This window comes from Nanorana parkeri, unplaced genomic scaffold (genome assembly GCF_000935625.1).
Source record: "Nanorana parkeri isolate BGI_ZX_2015 unplaced genomic scaffold, ASM93562v1 scaffold699, whole genome shotgun sequence".
In the NCBI taxonomy this organism is placed as follows: Eukaryota; Metazoa; Chordata; class Amphibia; order Anura; family Dicroglossidae; genus Nanorana; species Nanorana parkeri.
In genome coordinates, this window is record NW_017306967.1 from 376,468 (window position 1) to 401,596 (window position 25,129).

General features: G+C 42.8%; 1 protein-coding gene across 1 annotated transcript; it reads right to left on the reverse strand.

Moving 5' to 3' along the window:
* Positions 1–2,049: 2,049 nt before the first annotated feature.
* HDDC2 (HD domain containing 2) lies at positions 2,050–24,746 on the reverse strand. Its single transcript, XM_018563809.1, has 6 exons — positions 24,639–24,746; positions 20,295–20,416; positions 18,722–18,824; positions 10,911–10,979; positions 2,698–2,836; positions 2,050–2,179 (listed from the first exon to the last, which is right to left on the reverse strand). The coding sequence occupies exons 1-6, from the start codon at positions 24,711–24,713 to the stop codon at positions 2,082–2,084; spliced, it is 606 nt and encodes a 201-aa protein (XP_018419311.1). The 5' UTR covers positions 24,714–24,746; the 3' UTR covers positions 2,050–2,081.
* Between the last annotated feature and the right edge of the window lie 383 nt (positions 24,747–25,129).

Sequence of the window (25,129 nt, forward strand, 5' to 3'; positions counted from 1 at the left end):
GTTGTTTGGCGGGGTGTATCGCGGAACCTGGCCTTGGGGCGGCAGGGAGAGTAAATCCGGCCCTGGGTCTATCATAGCCTCCCTCAATCAAGGATATATACTCTGTGGACATCAAGGATATATACTTACATGTTGCCATTTAGCCAACACATTCAGGAATTCCTTCGCTTCACTTTTGGCCCTCAGAACTTCCAGTTTATGGCCCTGCCATTTACCCTATCCTCTGCCCCTTGATTGCTCACCAAGGTGCTAGCCTTTCTACACTCCCAGGGCATTTCAATTGTGGGATATTTAGACAAACTCCTGTTGAGGGTGGTCAGCACAGGTTCTGGCTGACAACAAAGCTCAAGCTACCGGTATTTAGAGCTGGATCCTGAACCTTCCGAGATCAGTTCTGGAACAAACTCTTTGTTAGCAGTAGATACAGCTCAAACTAGAGTTTTTCTGCACCTAGGGGAATTTTACTAGTGGCAGAAGTGGATATTCTGGTGATTCCATGAAATCAGTACAGCCTGATCTATGCCTTTCCTCCCCAGAAGCTCCTTCCTAGTCTGCTCTGCAGGATCAAGTTGGAGGGCATTCTGGTGATTCTCTGGACTGGCTAGGGAGTCCTCTTCCCACAAGGTTTACCATCACACCATGGCACTTGCGATCTTGTTCCAAAGACCGCTAGCCTCCTACTCTCTAATTAGGACCTTTATTCAGGGCATCTTTCATGTGGCTATCCTGTGACTCGGTGAGATCTAAACCTGGTTCTCTGCACTTTAAAAAACACACTTTGAGCTAGGGATGCACTATCGTTTTTGTTTTGTATTGAGTACCAATATTTGTTTTGCCGGTACTCGCTGATACCGAATACCCATACCAGATGTCCGATTAAGGAAGCCGGGTAGCGTGTAATGACTCGTAGCCCAGAAGCCAGATTCATGCTAAACTCGTTACCAGGTGGCAAGGAAGCATGGAGCCGGCTTTCTGGCCAATCAGGAAGCCGGGGGGGCGAGTCATTACACTCCGTCCGCCTCCTTGATTGGCCAGAAAGCTTGCTCCATGCTCTCTCGTCACTTGGTGAAAAGAGGACATGAAGCCAGCTTCCCGGCCAATCAGGAAGCCAGGGGCGAGTCATAACTATCCCCCCGGCTTCCTGATTGGCCAGCAAGTCAACACCATGCTCCCTGGTGACGAGGAAGCATGGAGCCGGCCTTGCGGCCAATCAGGAAGCTGTGCGGCGTGTAATGACTCACCGCCTGGCTTCCTGATACTTAGGTAGTTTCAGTCTACCGCCTTAACCAGGACATTGTTCTTTTGTCCCTCTATCCAACTCCAGTTCATCAGAAGGAGATCTGACTCAATTACCTGAATGTAATGTGTGCTGTGTCTCATTGGTCCATTGGTCATTCCTCATGGACACTGTAAAGGGGAACCTGCTTCTCTTTCCATTTGTTGGTGACTCAGACAGACCGACTATCATCCAAATGGTCTCAAGGATCTTGTCCCACCTCTTCCTGTAAAGGCACACTCTACGAGATCTGTGAGCACTTCTTTGTTATTCCTTGGCATGAGGCAACCATTTCCCAGATTTGAAAGGCTGCCACTTGGTTTTCTATTCACACGTTATCTAAGTTTTACCAGATAGATGTTGAGGCTTCTTCTGGAGCCCTCTGAGCTGCAGAAAGACCCTAGTTTTATAGGCCTTTTTTGTTTTGATGCTTTTGGCTACCCCTTAGTTGGACTGTTTTCAGACATCCTAAGAGTCTATGAATTCCTGTGTCCCTCAAATTCTAAAGAAAAATGGGAAGTATATAAAGTAGGAAAGGTTACACCGGACCAGCACTTTTTTTTTCCAGTGTCCAAATTATCCGGTAATTGGCAGTAAAACCCAAATGCAAATGGGAAAACGAAAATCCCATTTTATTTACTATTTGTGCCAAAGTGGGTTTTAAATACTAATATTTTAGTAAATACAAATGCTGATATTTTTGTACAGTTGTATTTATAGAGCACAAAAGTAGTAAATCCACCCCCCACGAAAACACACACAAAAGCAGTATAAAAACCATAAATAATTTATTTATAGCAAATGCTTACGGCTGAGAACTACTTGCTTCTGATGCTATATTAGAGTCTCTTTCTTCATAAATTGCTGAAACCAGTTGAACAACTCCAGGGTGTTTGAATTTTCCTGGAAAACCGGAAATTTAGTAAAGTGAATGTTTCATTTACACAATCAGAAAACAAATATGATACATTAGATTAACTGAAACATTCATGACAAAAAAAATAAAATATTATGAACCATTGTACCTGCTAAAGGGCTTACAATTTTGTCCAGTTAGTCTCATGATTCACAAACTTCTGCCTCACTGCATAGCTAAGGAGGTGACACCGTGATTTTATATTTCAGCTTCTTGTGTCCTGTATGCTCTCTGGACAACGATCGAGCATAATCATTGTTCTGCTTTATTGCCTAATGAGAGGCAGGTGACACAGGAAGCTCCAAATCCAAAATGAAAAATAGGAGCGTCATCTGTCTGGTCGTGCAGTGTGTCAGAGGTATGCGAAATCAGAAGAGTCTAGGTGTACAGGATTACAGATCGATTGTGGGGGAAAAAGAGGGCCAGCATGCAGTAACAAAGTAAATGTTGCAAGGTAACTGCAGAGGAATTCCCACAGCAGTATAGGAGTCAAGTAAATGAATACCTGATGTAGAATCAAAGAAGTCTTGCAGTGTCCCTGGTCTCTTCTCTAGCTCTTCATACTCTAGAGCTTGTAGGATCATTTCACACTGGTCCAATTCTTTCACAAACTTTGCTTCTGCACTGGACTGGAACTCATACTCCTATGTAAAAATAAAAAATAAATTCTTACATTTTTATTAAAAAAAGTTGGCATGTGCATCTCATCATATAGGAAAAACAACAACATTGCCACAATTTACCAGGCTGACTCTAACCTCTGTATTTTCTTAATAGAAAGTGCCCAATTAGCATCCCTGTTTAAAAGGAGACCTATGAGGCGAGTGATTTTCACTCAACCTCATAGTTCGAGCCGACGTGCGACAATGAAACTGTCACACGTCGGCTCAATAAATCGGGAAGTGAGCGAACACATACAGTCGCTCGCTCACTTCTCGATCATGTCCCTAAAGAGAGCCGTGACTGTCACTCACGGCTCCCTGCAGGTATTCCCCCCACCCCGATCCTCCAGCGCTGACTGGCGGAACGGACGGGGGAGGGCACAGCTGGCTCTGCCTCTATAAAGGCAGAGCCAGCTGTCACTCACGCAGCTAGGTGGATCGCGACAGTAATGTCGGGATCCGTCCCGACTGCGGCGGTCTCAGTATACCGTGAGCGTAGCTCGCGATACACTGAGCTTTGGGTCACGTGAGGACGCTAGTTCATGTCCTCCTGTGACCCTTAGGAGAACTATGGGGAAACGCACTGACCCCATAGTTCTCCTTTAAGGTCAGTGCCTCAGAAAAGTATTGAAACCACTGGATTAGCACAATAGCCAGATAGAATTTTCAGAAGGAGGAGAGGTCAGCAATTGCAACATCCATATTTTCTTTGCACAGGTTTCCTTTAAAATAAAACTGCATAGTGCCACATCACGGCGCCAGTTAGAAATAAAATGTTTTTTTTGGTTATGCTTAGTTGTGTCAATAAAAAGAGTGCCATGAGGCATTTCACTCGATAGAATTAAATACACTTTCTCTTTAGCGCAAAACGTTTCAGATCTATTCTAGGTCAATTGTGTTACAGTAGGAGCCCACATCAAACATCCTAACTGATCTTCAATTTATTTTTCTTTCCAGTCAGGCTCACCAATATGGATCCATGTGATAAAGACACATTGTACTTTTTGAGAAGGATACATTTAAAAAAATATGGCCTCGTTTTAAATCAAACTACATACCGGTAGTCCTAGTTCTGGTAGTTATTTCCTTAAACATCAAGTGGGACTACGCTTTAAAGATTTAATTGCAGGATACAAATGCCACTTTCAAAAGGATACCCAGAACAAGATGTTTATACAGTAATCTGTAGGACTTTTTCTAATAAACAAGCCTTTGTCTGAGAGGGACAATTTGACCAATTATATAGAATGTACATCAAAACGTTCACAATCATCATACAGGCAATGTAGATATCTTACACATATGTTGTGGAGAATGCCAGAAACAACAGCATTATAGAGGCTTCCCTGTGAAATCTGTACTGAAAAATGTCTGAGCTTCCCAGGTAAACTGCTACTTTTACTTCAGTAATAGGCAACTAAACCTACAGTGTTAAAGCATATTTTATGTCTAATACCAAATACAGCTAGGACATTATTCAAAAATTGGCCTTCTGTGGCCCTTTTACTGCACTCTAATGGTATAGGGCACAAGACAAGAATAAACTAATCATTTATTTATTTTTATTCATTATCTAAACCCAAGAACAAGAACTACATATATTACATTACAACCTGCCAGTCCTTAGATGGGCTAAAGTGAGAGGGAGAAACTACCTTAGTCAAGAAGGAAGTCCTGGGTAAGGAGTGTCTGAACAGACAGGATAAAGCAGTCAGTTTAGACACTCACCTCACAGTGGTGATGGCAGAAAAACACCTCTAGGGACCACTCCCCCGGGTCCAGGTGCTGTCTGCTGAGGAAGTCTGCCTGCCAATGGTCTATGCCTAGAAGGTACACGGCGGACAAAGAGGGAAGGTGAAGTTCTGCCCAGGACAGGATCCAAACTATCTCTTGCCGTGACCAAACTACTGGACATTACCTGATGATTGATGTATGTCAACGCTGTGGCACTGTCTTCCTGAATCAGGTTTAGATAACCTATTAAGCAGGATTGCCCAATGCCTTAAAACCCCAAATACCCAAGGGATGAGAGCTCCAGGTCTACCAGAGTGTCTGGCCAGACAACTAATCTTGCTGGGAATAAGGTGATCAAGGAGAATCCTAAATTAGCCAACACAGTGCAGTGACTCCTGGGTCTGTCAGAGGGAATTTCATCCTATGGAGTCAAATGACTGAAGGTGTAGGGTGCGAGGAAGCACTGCAAGAAGGGTAGGCAATGGAAGAGATATAAGACTCCAATACCAGCCTGTTGAAAACCATCAGAAGGGCCAAGGATAGCTGAGAATATTGTCCCTAGTACAAGTGAAATACCTCTGTTGCAACCTCAGAGGAACAATTCTAAAGAGCAATAATGGCTATCATGGGTGTCCAGCCAAGTTCAGGAGACTTATTTGTACAAACAAAAGCATACAATGGTTGGCAGCAGAAACATGGGAAGAAACTCTTCCTCAACGGGCTCTAAAGCCAAGAGGATCTAACCCTAGTTGAAAGTCCTTTAAAGTCAGTAAGGGTTCCCCATGAGTGTCTGGGGGTACTAGCAGCAGGAGACTAGTGTGCCCTGCCAGCCCACCATCTAGATCCTCCTCTGACAAGCTCTGCCTTCTGCGCAGGGTCTGAGCCATACAAATAAGCATTAACCTTTCCTATGTAATCAGAGGTTACCAGGTGAAAAGGGACTTATCTACTGAATCACCCCCAATGTGCATGAGGATGACACTCATGGTGTGATGCAGCACAGGGACTTGTTTTCCTGACACAGGAAGTAATACTATCTGTTCCCGATGGTGTAAAAAAGTCCAACCCCAAAGACCTGCCAAACGTAGGATCCTGTTCTACTACTACTACTACCACCTGCAACAAGGCCCAAAGCTTGAGGTAAGGCATCAGGTCCACACAAACCCCAGCAGCACGTGCTTATGGAGGGTCAGGCCAGAGCTGACCAGGTCACTGTAGATGGGCAGCTGGAGGTCAGTGTTCCAAGTGGTGTTTTGCAAAGCAAGAGCAGCAGCGGGATGATGCTTCCTCTACACTGAATATCAAGACAAAGAGAACAGGATGCGCTGGAAACACACCACCTAGCAGACACTCTTAGTCTTTTTGCATAACCCTAAACACAGTGAAAAAAAAGTCAGTGCTGGAAAATGTGACAGGTGTCCAGCGGTTCTATAGCAAGGTAGTTCCTGGGGCTTCAGCCCAACTGGCCATGCATACTAAGGCGAATTTATCAAAACTGCAGCAAACAGAATCTGGAGCAGTTACTCATGGCAACCAAGCAGCATCTCTCCAGTTTTCTCAGGTAAGATTGGCTGCAGCGCAAATCTGCTCCAGATTTTGATAAATCCCCCCCGAGTCTTCCGAGACAGGGTCACACCTGAGGCTGTGCCAGTCTGAACCTGAAAGGCACTCTGTGGAAAGCACCACAATTCAGAGCCCAGTGCCCAAAGGTCACATTCCAGACTAGCCTTGCAACATCCAGTCTAGTTGTGTCTGAGTAGGGATTCCAAAGCTGGGCTGAGGATATGCCATACTGCTTCTGCTTAAAAGGGCTTCATCACAAAGTGAGTGTTCAGAGAGGGTCACACCTGGGGCTGTGCCGCAGCTCTGGACCTGAAAGGCACTCTGTGTCTAACACAGTAAACTCAGGTCTAAAAAGTGCCACAATGCAAAGTTCAGTGCCCAGAGATCATTTCAGGCTAACCCTGTAATCTTCAGTCAAACGGGGTCCAGTCATGGCCTCCAAAGCTAGTGGTGAGAAGCTGCCTATCCAGATAGCCGTTATACAGGATACTAGCTGAAGCAAAACAGTATAGCAAGAAAACTTCCATGAAGAAGATAAAAGAAAACGCTAGGAAAACATAGCTAGACCCTTCTCAGCAGATGTGAGGAAAAGACATAAAAACGCCTAGAACACTAGCAGAGAAATGAGGCAAGCAGAGAGTAGGAGAGGCCTGGGCTGGCCCACAATTGTTTTGTTTGCCTATTCCTCCTGTAGATAGCAGTATAACCTGACAGTACAGTATCTGAATCCCTATGCCCCTCAATGGAAGAGAAAGAAAAATAGATTTTGCTAAGCTATTCAGCCTTTTGTTAAAATACGGCAAAAAGTGCAGAAATTGCCCAAAGCCGGGGAAGATATTTTCTTTGAAACAACTGGTAATAAATGGTCTCCGACTGTTCAGAAATAGGCCTGTATACATCACGTCTCACTACTTTCAGTACAGCAAGTGACACCACACGCTGTTTAACTGGGAAAACATAATGCATTAGTTCACATAAAACTAAAGAATATGTTTTATATTATGTGAAAAGTAGAATGCAAAAGACTGTCATCACATTTTCCCTGCTTGTCAAATTATCCCTCGTCAGGACAACACAGCTCACTGTGCATCAGTGGCAGCTTGTCTCTCGTTTGTTGCTCCAAGCATGAAACATTATGGCCTACTTTGCCATCTCTTCTGCATTCCTATTTTCTCATACCTCCGGGATCCGCTTAAAGAGCATGGCAATTTCTGTCTTTGTTTTTCCTTCCTAATAAGCATGTTTCAGTATTTCTTTCCATTATTCAACTTCATTTGATTCTTCTTTATCTGCCTGCTTTCCTTAAATATTTCATTAGTGTGAAGCTGAATCCTGCGCCCATGTAATTGGCATAGCTGGCACCACTGTAAAATATCACCATAAAGGCATAAAATTATTGAAGCAGAATAGTGCTCCTTCAGAGAATTATGTTTATAGACTAACACACAGCTATTGCAGTGTGAAAATGGCTTTGTCCATAAGGGGGTTAACATTAGATTTCTTGAGTGCTTGAAGTAAATAGGTGCGGTATAGCTACTGCCTATATTTTCTAGCTGAAATTATGTGAACATTAGGTCCATTCATGGTGTAATAAAGTGCTATTTCTAGCCACTGTTAGGCATAGTGGTAATTAGTAAATTCTATACATCAAGAATGATGGTAGAGCGGCTGAATATACAGTTATTTAGGGAGTGAAGATGTATATGGACTATTACACAGAGTGTGGCGTTTCAATTCACAATCCTGCTGTCAATCAAAAGCAGAGCAGTTATGATGGGGAAGTAGTCCATTAGCCCTCCCATTAGGCTTTACACACTCAGCCTCGTCAATGGTTGCTAAGAGGCTGTCAGCTATGCAGCCGAAGTCATCTTAGCAACTAGTGACTCATCCCTGGGCCCGTTCAGCTGCCAGCTGGGAGATTCCCCAACCAACAGATGAATGTAAGGAAAGGGGTGGGAGATGCTGGCCGACATAATGATTAGGAAAGATTTGCCCAGTCCAATTATATGAGATATAATTTTTGTTTTCTTACACTATACATTTCAGGTCATTAACACAAGGTAACATAGTAGCCTTTATTTATAAAAATAAGAAAAAGGGAGCTGCGGTTTGCAACAGCCTAGATTCCTTGTTTTATTTCAAAGATGAAGAGTGATTAGTTGTTACTGCTTCACTTGTGCTCCAGCTTACCAAGTTAGTTCAATACACACTCCTATAAGCATTCATTGTGACCAAAGTAGAAAGTTCTGAAATATGCTAAAAGCGGTACAGATAGGAGGAAGCCCAACATATGTGGATAATCTACTTTTGTAAATGGTAACAAAACATTAAAATCAAAATTATCAACTCAGATTTAAAGGGTGTAAAGAAGAGAAGAGGGAAGGACACGTATAATTGTATTTACATTTGTGGGTACCAGTATAGCCATGGAATGACAGCAGAGCAAGTCAATGCAAGACAAAATACGTTTGTCAACGTTTACACAACAGCTTTATATATTAACATAATGAACAGTCCCAAGGGTTAAGTGGGTTGTCTGCTTTGGATTAAAGGGAATCTCCACTTAAAAAAAAAAAAAAAATTGTATATAACTGCTACACAAGACATTTTGAAGTTATTCAAAACTACCTTTCCATTGTAGGTGCATATAACACCCCCAGAAATGTAATTTCCTGCTTTTGTCACTGGCAGAAATGTCATTTTTAGTGAGATACTCCCTAAGGCTGAACTACTACTAAAAGGAATGCAGACACTGCAACTTTCCTCATTACAACACTGAAAGTCCACCACCACCTCAAATTCAGGGATCAGTTTGCAAAGGACATGTGGAACACATCGCTTTTTCTTCAGAACAAAAACAGGTAGTAAACTGCAACAAAGACTGTTAAAATCCTTGCAATGCCCATTGATCACTGAGAGGAGATTCTTTTTTTTTTCTCAACAAAAGTAGAGTTACTCTTTAAGGCAATATAAGGTCCGGTGAGAAGGATGAGTGACTCATTTGCCCTGTTATGAATCTAAGCTTGTGTCTGGAGCTCTATATAGGTTGAGGATGACAACGGATTTCCAGTCACCCCATATGCCTGCTCATAACAGAGAATGGTATCCCCGTAGGAATGTGTAAGATCTTCCATCAGGCATATGTAATCAATTTTTCCATCAATGAGTGGCAGGGGTGTTCCAATGTGTAGCGGTATTAGAAGCATCTTTTCCAATACGATTTTTGGGTACATTAAATTTCCAGAAGGCATATTTTGGCCCCTGGTCACAAGGCAGAAGTGATGGACAGTATACAACATTACTGTGTACTCCAAGAGCAAAGCTAAAAACAGCCCTGTAATGACCACATAATTTTGTAAAATTCACTCAGTGGCCCAATGCAACAACCAAATCTCCAATCGGTACTTGTTTTCTCAGCAAACATTGTTATATTTATGGCTAATAAGCGTTTTGTGCGACAGGGGATGCATTTTGGAGAGATCTCTGTGCACAGCCCACCTCTGCACTAATCAACATAAGTGACAAAAAAAAAATCCCTTGGATTAGATTTCTCCTGAACAAGCAATCTTGGCATAAAATGGAAAGGAAGAGTCGGTCCCCTTGGTAACCATGACATTTTCTGCAGAACAGTTGCAGGAATCAAAAGCAGATTAGACTACATAGTAGAAATTTAATTTCTTTGTCTTTTTGACAGAGGTACTGACAGTCACAGGCAGATAACTGATCAGCAAGAAATATGTGTATATAAATAACATACTGTAGGGAAGAAAGTCTACATCAAAGAATCCAAAAGTGGAAAACATACTGCATATTACAAGTATGAGTTATAACTTGAATATGAAGATGATGTAATTTAGGTCATTTCGGTTTTAACTTGTAACGTATGCAAAGCCCTAAAGCTGGCCACATTTAGAATAACCAGCTTTTGTAGACAGGGAAAGGATCTACCCAAACAGTCTACGTCCCTGCTGCCCAACCTTTGGCCCTTTCGTACTTGTCATGCATCCCTTGGACCTCAGTAGTCAGTAGTGTGAGCATTGATTTGTAAAGGAGCCCTAAAGGCACTGATATCTAGTAGTCTCTTGTAACATCTCTACAGTGTTTAATTGTATTCTGCAGCATGTCCTCTGTATCTGTAACTACTACTGTAGCATGCCCACAGTTACATAGTAGAAAAGGTGTTGTGTGTTTTATGAGAAATACAAAAACCCACAAGCATAGGCCAATGTAAAAGGGTTAAAAAAAAAAAAAGAATGACCTTACTGACCCCATACTGCCAGAGATAAAATAGCAATAAACACTGTCCTGGCCATTAAACTGTGCTAAACTGCGTGTGTGTGTGTGTGTGTTAAACTTAACGTTGGCAGGATAGGCAGAGCTTATCCTTAATGCGGAATTAAACCCCACTGCCGATGCACAGGGTTTTTGCCAAAATGTGCAAGTATTCATACTTTGCATACATCACTGTGGCAAGGTGATAGTGTCTCAGTGATTGTACAGGTCTAGAAAGTATTCCTTGCGATGAGGCAAATGTTTAAATGCATTTACATTTTCACAAACATAGCATTGCAAAGTTTCTAAAATTCCCATACGCCAACAAACAAAAGATGAACATTCTTGGTTCTGCAAAGTGAAGACCGAATACCTTTCAAATCATCTGATTAAACAAAAAAAAATATTCCAGAATATTTGTCAATATACTTAGTGATAGGCGCTCTGTGCGTTAAAATGTATAAAAAGAAATACATTTTACACTTACTTCCCACAGGTCATATATCTCCTTCTTCAGATCATCGGGTAGCAGATGAGACAAATGCTTCATAGCATCCTAAAGAGACATATCAATGAAAAATATTAGATATTGCTATGTTTGTTTAGAGTAGTCATGCCCTGGTAAAGCAGTCTGCTGTCAAACTATTGCGTATGTGTTTTGTTTCTCCTTTAAACATGTACATGTTAGTGGACAAATCTTTATATAAAGGTTATGGTTTGGGATATACGGTATACTGTAGTGTTGTGTACCTGTTTAATGGTCCCTAGTACAGGTCAGTGTAATGGTACCAAGTCAGCAAACTATGTACTACATTTCCAGTTTCTACACCCCAGTTGTGGCTATTATGAGGGGATTCCGCTGTCCCTGTTAGACATTTCCTGGGTCTATACACCACTTGTTGCTATTATGACAGGGGTCTCCTGTCCCTGTTGTAATTATTTGTAGCCCCTATATAGATATGTATATATGTTCTACGGCAGTGATCGATGTTTTCTGCCTGTAAATAGTTAACTGCCTGTGTCCTGTGAGGTGGAGACTTGTGGGGATTGCAGTGCAGAGACTGATGTTGCCAGAGGGATCTCCGAGACTGCAAATCCCAAGAGGCTGTGTTTCAGAGAGGAGGGGGACTCTGAGCTGCGGGTGCTGAGCGCGCTCAGTCTGGGAGATCCGACAGATGTGTGGTCCTGTGTAGACTGAGACTGTGAGTAACAGAGCTGTGTAGCTGCTGCTGACAGAGGGGCACACAGGCTCTGTGCAAGCTGTATTCGGATCGCTGTGCCTGGAGGCATCCGATTGAGCGCTTTATTAGGACCCAGTGATGCGGCTGCAGCGGGGACTGGTCGCACGGCTGATCCAGCCCTATGAGGGACCCAGCAGGCCCAGCTGAGTAAGGGGAGCTGGGCGGTGTGACGACAGAGACAGCTGCCCAGTACCCTGGACGAGTGGAGACTTTCCACAGGAGGCCCCAGATGACTTCATCTTCTTCACAAGAGTCGGCTTGAGAGAAAGGGGACGTTCGTCTCTTGCTGGCAGACATCATCCCTTCTACCTGACCCTGGGAGTGGCGACAGGCTTTTGGCCATTGTGACACTCTACTTCTCACACCTGCAGTACAGTACGGGCCCCAAAGTTGGCTAGCCTAGGACATTATTACTACTGGCCAGTAGTCTAGAGATGGTCAGACACTGTCTTAAAGTGAGGCATTAGTGTTGCATATACTCAGTGCGAGGGTAACATCTGAGGCAATCTGACATTACACACTTCCGTATATACAGTAGATAGCTGTGGTTATTGAGTGTCAGAGTGCCTTTGCATATCACATTATTTTATGCCTATACCCCGATTGATCATTAAATCATTAATTCACTTAAAGTGACCTTGTCACCTTTGAAACAAAAAGGCAGGCTCTCTATATTGATTCAATATACTCCTTTTCAGTGGACCCCATGTTGAAAAGCCATTACATTGTTTCTCTTCAGCCTATGCTCAGCCATTTATGTACCCATGACCCCTGCTGCAAACAGTGGTTCCTTCTGGCAGCTTTTATGCATGTCCTGCAGTGGCATAAAAGTCAGTGGAAGGAACTATTCTGTGCATTGGGGAGCAAGTATTCTTCACACATAGAAGTGTGGAATACACTGAGTGGCCAGATTATTATGACCACCCCATCAGTACTTCGTTGGGCTACGAGATGACTTCGTTGGGCCGCCTCGTGACTCCATGAGATGTTGAAAGGTGATGCAAGGAATCTGACACTGCACTGTTGCCCTTCTGTTGTCTTGTACCAGTCTTGCCACTCTCCGTTCTGCCCTAACATTGACAAGTCGCTGAGGGCCACACTTCGCACGTTCAGTCCCAGATTTTCGGCTGACAGTCCAGTCTTTAAACACTTTAACAACAGCTGCTCTTGAACATTTAACTAATTCTGCTGTTTTGCTGATACTCGCTCCATGGCTCAGAGCGCCAACAATCATCCCACGTTCAAAGGCTGTTAAATCGCGTTGTTTACCCATATCTTCAGAAAAAAATCACTTCTACTGTCATGGTAAACAACCTGCTTCCCTATTTATAATGGTCTGGCCCTCTAGCAACTTCAGCGCAAAATTATAGCTAATTTGCCTACAAATGTCAGGTGGTCATAATAATCTGGCCACAGTGTATATGCAGCCCTGTTTACAAGCTGTTTAGAAGTCACTCTTTTGGGATAGAGTTAATTTAATGATCTACAAAGCTAGATTCACCCAGCTTTACAGAAATGATCAGAATATATTGATTAAAATAGGCTTTTTTGTAAGTCTTTTTTTCTATATACCTATTTTTGTGACCGTAAAAAGCCATTTCCAGTTACCACCTGACTCATGTAATAACACTGTGCAGCTCTGTAAATTATAGACACATGTAAAGTAAACAGAGAAAGTGCTCTCTGCCCGAGCTGCATTTTGAAATGAGAGGGTTTTGCTTTTCCAAAAATGCCATACCTGGCAAAGTGGAGGTTTGTTCTCTATTCATTTACAGCTACTAAGTGGAAATAAAATTACAGCACAGCCGTCCAAGGGATTCAGGTTTTGCTAGTTGTGTTTAAGATACAAAGTATTATTTCTGTACCGTATGTTCCCATTATCAAAATCCCCATATTGCAAAGCATCTGCTATGTTCTGGAAGAGCTGCCTGCCCAGAAGCATCGGCTTCTAAACAATAGCACTTTGCAACTTTATAAATCAGTGACATGCTAGGAAGCCTTGCCCCAGGCCTAGCGTTCTCCATTTAAAATGGGACACACAATCAAAACACAATATAGAAGCAGGGTTACGTAAAGTTCTTTGCTATTTGCTACAAAATCAAGCATGTTGGTTGATGAAGCATTTTGAGCAGTGGTCAGAAAGTACTGTAGGCTTCATTGATCTGAACAAAGCATCACAAGTACTCAGAAAACAGTGTGCATTAACACTGAATCCATGCATAACATACTGTCATACCCAAACACACTGAACGTTCACAGTGGACTTGTACAAAATAGGATTCTCAGAGCTGATAAGTGAAAGTTGCTGGTGATTAGACTTCAACATGAACCTATACTTTTGCCCAAGAAACAAATTCACTTTATAAAGAAATTAAAGCCAAACCTTTATTTGGCTTTATTCCTCTTTTGGATCATAGGAGTATATTTACTAATGTACTCTAGTGACCCAAAGTCAGCATCTAGTGGTCTACCGCTCGCTATTTGTTGACAGTGCAGAGCCATGCTCTAGCTGGGAAAAATACAGACAACATTGTCTGGATCCACCCAGCTACCCGATTGACAGCTGACTCTGCCTCTCTAGAGCCAGATGTAGCTGTGCCCACCCACTGAGCACTGGAGGAATAGGGAGAGGAGGGGGGGAATCCCACTGAAGGGAGAAGACCATGAGCAGAGTGATCAGAGGTTTGTGATCGCTCAGCTCCTGATCTATAGAGCAGACTTTTGACACCTGCAGTGTCACAAGCCGGCTTTAAGGACTGTATTGGGAAGAGTACACTTTACTCTCCCAATACTTCTCCTTAACCCCTTCGTGACGGGAGACGTACACTGTACGTCCAGCCACAAAGGGACCAAATGACTCGTCACGTACACTGTACGTGACGAGTTATTTGCTGCACTAGAAGGCTGCTAACCGCTGAGAATCAGCGGTTACCTTTCAGTAATAGATGTCTAACTATCTAGAGATCCATTACTGAAAGGGTTAACCTTTTTCAGACACCCGATACCTTAATATCGGGTGTCTGAGAGTCACAGCAAAGCAGACACACATGTCGGCTTTTGCCGGCATTCTGACAGCTCGTATAGATCGAGAGATATCTCTCTCAAGCTATACTGGCTTTTTTTTTTTTTATCTTTTGACTTTCAAGAATAGATACAAAATGTTATGTATTAGACACATAATGTATCTATTCTTGAAAGTAGAATGTTTAAGTTTTCTGAAACATTCACTGACAGCTGAATCCTGAACTGCTGCAGGATCAGTGTCACTAACTTATTATCGGCTGTTCTGAAGTTTGAAGCAGCCTGATAAAAAAAAAAATGTATTAATTTATCAAGCAGTAATAGTGAGATTAATTCACAATGACTGCCTGATATAATTAAATAAATAAAATTTGTCAGTATAAAAAAAGTGAAAAGTGTAAATAAATTAAAAAAAATAGTGAAAAGTGTAAAAAAATTAAAAATAAGGGACAAATAAATGAATGTATGTATTGCATTTTTTTTTAGCTGTGCTGGTTTTGTTAAAAAAAAATACTACAAATCAAAACTGGGAAAAAAAGTTTTTTTTTAAGTTTTTTCCTCTTTTTTTAATTTGTATTTGTCCTAAGTGAGGCGTTAGACACACATATGTGATATAAATATATAGCCCTATCTGTCCTCTAAAAAACAATATATAATATGTGTGGGTGCCCTTTGTAAGAAAGTATATTACTGACGTGGAAGAATCACACAGCAAAAATGTCAAAAAAGTGTGTCAGTCATTTACGAACAGAAACCAAAAACAAGCTCAGTCATGAAGGGGTTAAATTGTGTCTCCTTCAAGATCTTATCACCTGCTCTTTGCTTTCTCACCACTCAGTTTGTTTGCTTGCAGCACAAACCTGGAGCTTTGGGGTATAGTGGAACATATGACTTTAAGATGGCCATACACTGTGAATTTCGAACGGTTCTTCCTCAATCAGCTGATCGAAGGAGCCAGTGGGAAACTCTTCATAGAAACAGAGCGGGAAGCCAATGAGCTGCCAGCTATGGTTGGGTATTCCAATAGTGGCCGGCAGATCACAACAAACGAGCCTGCAGATTTTCCCAACGAATGTTGAACAAAATTCTATCAGTGTATGGCCAGCTTAACACGTCTCCCTCCCACATTTACTTTTCGCTTGAAAATTAATGCGATTTCTTACACTAATGGAGCAGAAACATTACTGACTTCTGTAGGATTAGTTGAGCTCCAGACAAACAGTAAACAAACAGTTTAAATAAACATATGCAATATGCTTTGCCTGCCCAAAGATTTTTTAATTCTGCCCAGAGTTTACACACCTCTGCCAGATAGCATAGTCAGGAGGTATGCCACTCTGTCACAGTGAAGAAATACTGTATAGTGTTATTGCCCTCCTTCTGCAGGCTGAATGGACAATGAAGGAGAGGCAAGCACACTGATAGGAGAGCAGAGTTAATTATGTATTATCTGGTTCGCTGTCAGCACCTGGGCATTGAACAGAGCCTAGTACTGCCCCTAGAACTACCCCTCTCTCTGCAGGTGCTGCTGTGCAAAAAACGGCATATATTACAGATTCAGAGATTCATGGCTTTTGTACATAAAAATGCACTTAAAATGACATTAAAATATATAGGTTTTTAATGCTGCTCCAATGCTGTTTAAATCACTTACAATGGATGCTGTTCCTTGATATTTAAAAGTTTTGGATTCTTGCAGAATCAGCCAGTCTCCTGAGCACTGTTCCTGATATTCTGTTTTAGGATGGCTCCTTTTCCTTGCAGGGTCCTATGGAGCCACTCTTGTATGTGCTTGTAAGGTGTGTGTGTCTACAAACACAGACACAGCAAAGCAGCACACTCCCCGCTCCCTTCCCTCCCTACTTCTCCAAGCTAGTAGATGTACAGTTGCTGGAGACTGCGCTGTCCCGTTTGATTTTGTACTAGACAGGAAGTTCAGAAGGAGTGGAGAGAGTTGGGGACAGCTGTTAGGAAACCTAATGACTGTAAATGCATGGGAAATAAGTTCAAGAAATACTTCAATGTATATTTGTTTGATCTGGATTCATTATTGAAAAACGTTTGACAGTTTCATACTACTTTAAAGCTGAACTCCAGGCAAACGGCTAAATACACAAAGAAATACATATAAAAAGGAGCTGTTTTACCTGCCAATGGATTTGTATTTCTGTCCAACCAGGTCTGAGGTTTTACACAGCTCTGGCAAGTATTTGCAAAGCTTTCTGCAAGCTTGAAGCAGATTTCTTCAAACTTTAAACATATCTGAATGGGAGTGCTGACTGTCACTTTAAACAAGCTGCTAACAGATTTTAGAAGGCTTTTAACAAGGTTTCAGTAGTGCTGAAACTTAATGAGGCCTGCTAGCAGCTTCTTTAACTTGCAGTCAGCACTCCAATTAACATCTGTGTTTAACATCTCCAAACTAGAGCTTAAAGGAGAACTATGAGGTGAGTGCTTTTCACTCACCTCATAGTTCTAGCCGACCTGTGACAATGAGAAATCTCAGTATACCGCGAGCCGTATACTGAGCTTACCCTTAGTAGAACGTTACCCCATAGTTCTCCTTGAATGATGCATTTTAAGAAAGTTTGCCAAAATCTCTGCAAATGATCTGTAAAGGTTACACTGCTATCATACAAGCCGACACCTGTGTGAACAAGGCCTTTCAGGCTTTTTCCTTCCCCCAGCATGCGACTGGACAGTGAAAGGAGAAGCAGCCAGACTGATCATTTCTATCACTCAGATCTCTCCTAACAGCTTCCTCCTTGCACTGCAGCACAACTAACTGGCTCCCTGTGCTGCTTCTCCCTCCCCTAGTCTATGCTTTGCTATACACGAACTGCAAAAGGCTGACACCAAGTCAACCTCAGGCACTTACACTGCACATATAAATGACACTGCTTATACTTTTAAAAAAAACAAAAAACATATAAAGCTGAATTGTACAAAAAAACGAGAAGCCCCCAGAAGCTTTAAGCCATAATGCACTAGTATGCACAGCACATCATGGCAGACTTACCTGCCAAAGCAATCCCCTTCAGCACTGTGATGTCAGCACTTTATTCCCACGCCGGTGCTGCCGTCTTCATTCCAGTCTTCTTCCATGGCTGATTGATGGGCCAGACCCAGATGACGGAACTCCAGCACATGCACAAAGGGGGTTGCTTTGTCTTGGCTGCTGAGGCTTTGCACAGAGCTGCGTATGTGTGGCTCAGTGTACAGAAACAAAAAAAAGTAGCCGACGGGCTGACAGAAGGATCTATAACAGAAGAGACTTGCACCGTCTCTCCTGACATATAAGGCCAACCTGTCTTTTAAAAAAAAAAAAAAAACATAACTGAACTTCTGCTTTAAAGGGGAACTATTGGGTGTTTTCCCCATAGTTCTCCTCAAGGTCACGAGAGGACATAAACTAGCGTCCTCCAGTGACCCAAAGCTCAGTATACCGCAAGCTACAGCGATCTAGAGGCAGAGCCAGCTGTACTTGCCCCCTTCCCCGTTCGTTCCTCCAGTCAGCGCTGGAGGATCGGAGTGGGGAGAGGGTGAATCCGTGCAGCGAGCCGTGACTGACAGTCACGGCTTTCTGCAGGGAGATGATCGAGAAGTGAGCGAGCGACGGTATGTGTTCGCTCCCTTCCCGATCTATTGAGCAGACATGTGACAGTTTCATTTTCACACGTCGGCTCGAACTATGAGGTTGAGTGAAAATTACTCACCTCACAGTTCTCCTTTAAGGATGCATTCAATTTCGAATGCATCAGCTTTATTACTTTAAAAGCAAAAGACGACTGCATTATATGTTTCTATATGCTTAGAGTCCAGCTTTAACACAAATCTGCGCCTGCATGTGACGAGGCCTGTACCAATACTATGGAAGCATTAGGAGTATGAAATGCATCTCATTACTTTCTCTAGAAGAGAGGCAGCCAACATGCTTCAAACATTTCTGCTGTCATTTGACTTTTCAACATGATATATATATATATATATATCAACATACATCTGTGCCTGAGTCAATAGAGAGCAATCCGCTCACCTTTTCTTTTCTGTGTTTCTCTTCTTTGGAAACGTTGTCAGCGGGAGCTATGTCACCCACAATGCTCTCAGCCATGTCGTGTACAAGAGCAAGTCGTATACACCTAAATAAAACAAACATGTCTTAACAAATGCATGGGGTTCCCACTCAAATAAAGCCATACCAAATACGTCGAGACTCAAATTATACGCCTGCGAAACTGCAAAATACTATTGTGCATGAAATTGTTCATAGGCAATGCTTTAAGGGCCTGTTCACATGAATTTCAGGTCCTGATCTGCAGACGCGGTGCTACTGATGCAGTGCGTTTTTGATGCGTTACAGTGGGGCTGTTAGTATGTATGCGCACGTGAGAACTGGAGCCCATAAAACACATAGGGATACATTGGGATGCATTTTGAGTGCAGAAGCATACGGATCAGGTCTGCACACAAAACGGACGTCGTGTGAACAGGCCCTTAAAGCCTGTACAGGTCTTTGATTTAGAATTAAAGAAGAGCTCTAGGCAAATTACAAAATAACCCTTGCAGCGGGTCTACCCTTGCACTGCAATGGCTAAGTGCTCATTTTGGCCTAGGGAAGAAAATAAAGATATACTCAACTGATCCTCAGACCCACCTGGCTGCTAGACTGGTACCTGCACCCTTTCTACCCCTTCGCTCCAGCAATCTAATAATCCATGAGTCATCACGCCCAATACAGAGTATTAAACTGGCCATAGACCCCTGTAGATTTTTTTTTCTATCAGCCTATGGTCAGATGGAAAGAGTGAAACAGATCCACTATCTACGCTAAACTCTGTGGATGGAGGAATCTTGCTAGTCAGCCCCGCTGGCTCTCAAAATACCTGAACAATGCCTACATCCAATCAGATTGTTCAGGTATTTTGACAACCAGCGGGGCCGACTAGCAAGATACTAAAGCTTGGCCCAGTGGGAGATTCCTCCATCCACACAGTTTAGCGTAGTTGGAGGAATCTGTTGCACTTTTTCCATCTGACCACAGAAAATCTGCAGATAATCTATAGGTGTATGGGCAGCTTTAGACGGTGAGAACGCAGAGGGAAATGACACCGCCGCAACAGAGGAGGAGAGAGGCTGCGGGAACCAATTTAGCATCTAGGTGGGTCAGAGGATCGGGTGAATATATCTTTGTTATACTCACCTGATTTTGGCACCCGAGGACTGTACTTTCAATATCTAAAAGCAACTGACACGGCTTCAGCAGTATTTATTTTCCTCCCTAGACCAAAATGAGTACTTAACCCTTGCATTGAGGGTAGCCCCACAGCAAGGGTTAATTTGTCATTTGCTCAAAGTTCTTAACTGTAAATTATGGCCCTGTCATTACTGCTCTCACTCCAGTGTTCATGACAATACCCAATATGTGTGGCATACTTATTTTTATATTGTTTTCAGTATATACCATATTTCAGACCTTATTTTAGAGCTAATGATGTCATTACCGGGTCTCTGTACTTCATGCAATAAAGGCAGATCCTGGTTGGTGTGAGGGGTCACCAGGGTGCATTTTAGTGCAAGATCCGGATTAAATATATAATAAAATGGCATACCTGTCTCTATTTAATGTATTGTCTACCGTTACCATTGCCATAACTGCCATCCTATACATATGATCTGAGACACTTTCTGGCTTCTCCACCTTGCTGTATACCCAACCAGTCCTTGGTATTCTCTGCACAGGAAGAAAAAAAAAAAAGAAGACCACTTAGCTTGTATTACATTTGGTAAAAAAACAAACAAACTGGGACATGGTGACGGAGGTGAATTTGAAACAGGTAAGGCCTACGTAAATTTTAGCTATGTACCATTATTTACGACTGTACTAATGGTCTACACTGTCTTCCTGATCTCCGTCAGCTGAAAGTGTGTCAGATGCTGAGGATCCTCGAGCCTGTGTAGCTTTGAAAGCAGATCAGCAGTAGGAATTAACTTTAAACTCAAAGTCAAAATGATTTTAAGCCATTTCAAATGCTTAATAAATCACTTACAATGGATGCTTCTTCTTGATGTTTAAGTGTTTTACTTTCCTGCAGAATCAACTTGTCTCCGGAGCAGAGGCTGTGATATCCTTTACCATTGAGGGTCCTATGGAGACATCCTTGTGAGCACTAGTAAGCTGTGTGTCTCCACAAACACACCGGCACAGCAGAACATGCCATTTCCCTGCTCCTTGCCCTCCTCTCTTCTTTTTCCAAGTTAGTAGATGGACATCTGCTGTCCCTTGTCATCTTATACTGGACAGGAAGTTCAGGGAGACAGAGTTGGAGCTGTTTGGAAAATGATGACTGTAGGTGTTTGGGCAAAAATGTAAAGCAATACTTTGCTGGGTAAGGTATATTTGTTTGATCTACAGTAGATTCAATATTGAAAAAAAGATTGAAAGTGTAATACTTTTTAAAATATTTTAATTTAAAATAGTAACAAAGTTACTTTCAAGTGATTCTGTCCCCAAAATTAAAATAAAAACAAGCTAACCTGCAAAAGCCATAGTGTAGATTACAATACCAATCTGACAGCCTATGACACTGATTTCTGCTCTCTGAAAGAGCGAAACCAGCAGAAGAATCTTCAAGATCCAACAGGCTTTCAGGTAGGTTGGATGCCTGCATCGCCACTACTCACTGTGGTTTCACCTACCAACCACTATGTCATTACTCTGTCCCTGTAAAGTAGAAGTGATGTAGTTACTGGCAGCTGAAATCAAAGCGTACAGCAAGGAAAGAAGGCATCCATCACACATTGAAGTGTGTTGGATGCTAAAGGTAGTTCAGCCAACATAGCTCTTCAAGACAGAACTGCCAGTCAGACTGGTAAGTATTAAAGGCTATTATAAAACCTGTGATCTGGTCACAAGCTAGAAACTGCCAGCAGCAGGATCACTAGCAAATTCTGCAAGGAGTACTCACCTGCTTTCTATGCGTCACTCCTTTGCCTGCACTGGGTGCAAGGCGTTGCTTCCTTGCAGCTGAAAACAGTTCAAAATGTATGTCACCAGCGAGAAAGCGATGCCTTACTCAGCCTACCTGCGAAATGGCAACACATGCAAGCAGAAGAGGGTTTCACTTCTCTGTGGTGTCCTCTATACCGGTGCTGCCACCGGCAAGTTCTAGCCAACAGCAGGATCACAAGTGTGATACTAACCTAACATTTCTTTGGAAGAAGCGTTCACCACAAACTCAGGAACACATGTTCCACAGCCAAGTACCCTACCAATAGGTGTTTGCGCTTTAGAATGGGCATATGGCTTGTAGAGAAAAGTACTAAATACAAAAGTATTATTGTCTATGAGTTTATCTGCATTATTTGTGAGATTTGCCGGGAGGGTGTGGATAAAATAGAGTGAGAATAAAGCCTTTACACCGTGAGACTCTTGCCCATCATGGACCACACTAATTACCAGAATGCATACAATTGTAAATGCACTCATTTAAAGCTGTTCACTGGGAAATTTTATTTATTGAATAAAATGCATACTCATCATTATGCTGCTTATTCAGGCTGACGCCAACTCATTTCTACACTAATCAAGAAATGCTGCCTAACTATTCCTGTTGCAGCAAGTGGTCACCCCAGCTGGTCTCCTCAATGCCCCTTCGCACTAGTTCTGCAGAAAGGGAGACTGAGCTTTTTAGACTGTTCTAAAAATGAATGCCACTCCCCAGTACATACTGGGAATGTACTGTACTCATTTTTCTAGGTGAGGAGAGAAATCAGAGTATCACTTACCTTAATCTCTTCCTCCCCACTGGTTCTGGTTTTGACGACCACTCCCACTAACCCACTCTTCTTGCTGCCCTTCTACCCGATGTCATCACATACAATGCAGGATGAGTGGCCAACACTGGTCTTGCATTGTATGAATGACTTCTGACTGCCTGCCCACATTCCAGCGCTGGAAAGAACAGACTGTCTGACATTGCGGAACCCTGGATAAAAGCTAAGGGATACTCTAATCTCATTCCCTGGACAAAAAGGATCATTACATACTTTATCAGCTTGAGGAAAGGGGAGAGGTTTTAAATCATTTTGTATCCCTGGATTTTATCTTTATAGGAGAACTTTATCTGCTCCACCACTTTACAGGCTTCTAGAGATAACACACGGAGCCCGATTTAGTAAAGGAGTGGAGAATCTTTACACAATACAGTTGTGTGTACTTTTTAACTTTAGTGATCCAATCATGTAGACATCAAATTCCAGTTTTCTTAATTCATCTACACGATTGGATAATTGCAATGAATATTCACATAATGTATTATTATTTTAAAAGGAGAACTATGAGGTGAGTGCTTTTCACTCACCTCATAGTTCTAACCGACCTGTGACAATGAGACTGTCACAGGTCGGCTCAGTAGATCGGGAGATGAGCGAACACGTACCGGCATTCGCTCACCTCTCGATCCTGTCACGGCTCTCTGCCATGACAGGGGAGGGGCTGGATTCCCCCCTCCGATAGCGCTGACTGGCGGAACGGACGGGGGAGGGTACAGCTGGCTCTGCCTCTAGATAGGCAGAGCCAGCTGTCAATCACGCAGCTGGGTGGATCCCGGCACAATTGTCGGGATCTGCTTCTGCGCCTCAGTATACCGCGAGCTACAGCTCACGGTATACTGAGCCTAGGGTGACGGGAGGACGCTAGTTTGTGTCCTCCCGTTACCCTAAGGAGAACTATGGGGAAAAGCCTTAACCCTATAGTTCTCCTTTAAAGGGCATGTGATGCAAGTGTGTTATATCACGTTGGGTGCAATTTAACATGTGCTTTCTGTATGCTCTTTGCATAATATAAAATATACATTTTTGCATGTGCTTTACACATGGTAAATACACTTATTCTTTACCACAGAGGTAGCCAAACTTTGGCCCTACAGCCGTGGTGAGACTACAAATCCCATGAGGCATTGCAAGACTGACAGCCACATGCATGATTGCCGGAGGAAAAGCATTTTTTTGTGGTTTCCAATCACATTCTGTCCTAATTATATTGGTCACCAGGACAAATAAAAATGGTGAAGCTCCACTTTGGGGACAAATCCTTTCCTACTCTATCTAAATAATATATTTTTTAAAGTTTTTGCTATACATACTCTAAGGTGTATGCTAAGGCATTCCACATTAGTGTGTGCTGGGTGACCTAGTGATGTGGTGGTGCCTAGTGATGTGCGCGGGCTTGGTGCAAACTCAGTTCACCCAGTCCGTACAAACCTAAATGACACTCCCCCCACCCCCTATCAGTTGTTGTAGTGACATCACCCGTCCCTTTGTGACATGAAGCTGCCGAATGGGGAATGCCCCTGCTACAACATATTAAGCCGGGAACAGGATGTGTCAGTCAGTTTTGCCTGGGTGGACCAGGTTTGCACCAAGTCTCTGCACACCACTAGTAGTACCTGGGGTGTTTAAAAAAACAAAAAAACTTTGACACTGTACAAAGCGTACACTACATTCAGGTCTCCACATGGCAATACGGTGTCAACATTTTCCTACACCGCACATCACACCTGCGTTATGGTGTGAATGAGGCACATAGAAAACAATTATTTTCATTCTTCCCCTACAGTGACCTGTGTTGATCACAAGTGCATAGTATGAGCTAGCCTACATCCCAATATACTGTATTATGATGTACATAGGATCTGGGCTTATGTATGTAAAGGGAACTAACAAATCGATTCTTGTTGCCCAAAACAAATTCCAATACCAATGAAAAGCCCAGCTCTGTAACTAAAGCAGGGTTGTGACTGTCACTAATGTGAGCACACCTCTCATATAGAAGAGCTCACAATGGTCATCACAACATACAACACACTTTTCTGATCTCTGTACAGAACGTAGACCGCTCCTGAGCCGATCACACAGCATCTGGCATATTCTATACAGACACTCCTGGCTGTTACCTTTAGCTGCCCTATTAACTTCATGAACTGTAGGAGATTCCTCCCCGCATGATTCGCACAGCCAGCTGCAGCCATCACACTCACGCTGTCTAATCCGAGCTGTGGAAAAGACGTTAGTGACGTCACCCGTCATGTGACCATTGCCACGTGACCAGGAGACGGAGGGTCACGTGGTGTGGAGAAGAGTTGGAGTGTGCTGAAATCAAAAATATGCTACCGTAGCTGGTGGCAGGCTGTAGGTTGCTGTATGACGTGTGCTGGGTCTAATATGGGAAGTGTACTGAGACAGGAGGGGTGGGTATGACTGACATATGGTGTGTAGCGTGATATATGATGAAACTAGAGGGGTGCAGTGTGATATGTGATGGGACTAGTGGGGTGCCATATCAGTTGTAGTGAAGTGTACTGTGAGTAGTGGGGAGCAGGGTGAGATATCCTAACACAATTGGGGAGCAGGGTGAGATATCCTAACACAATTGGGGAACAGCGTG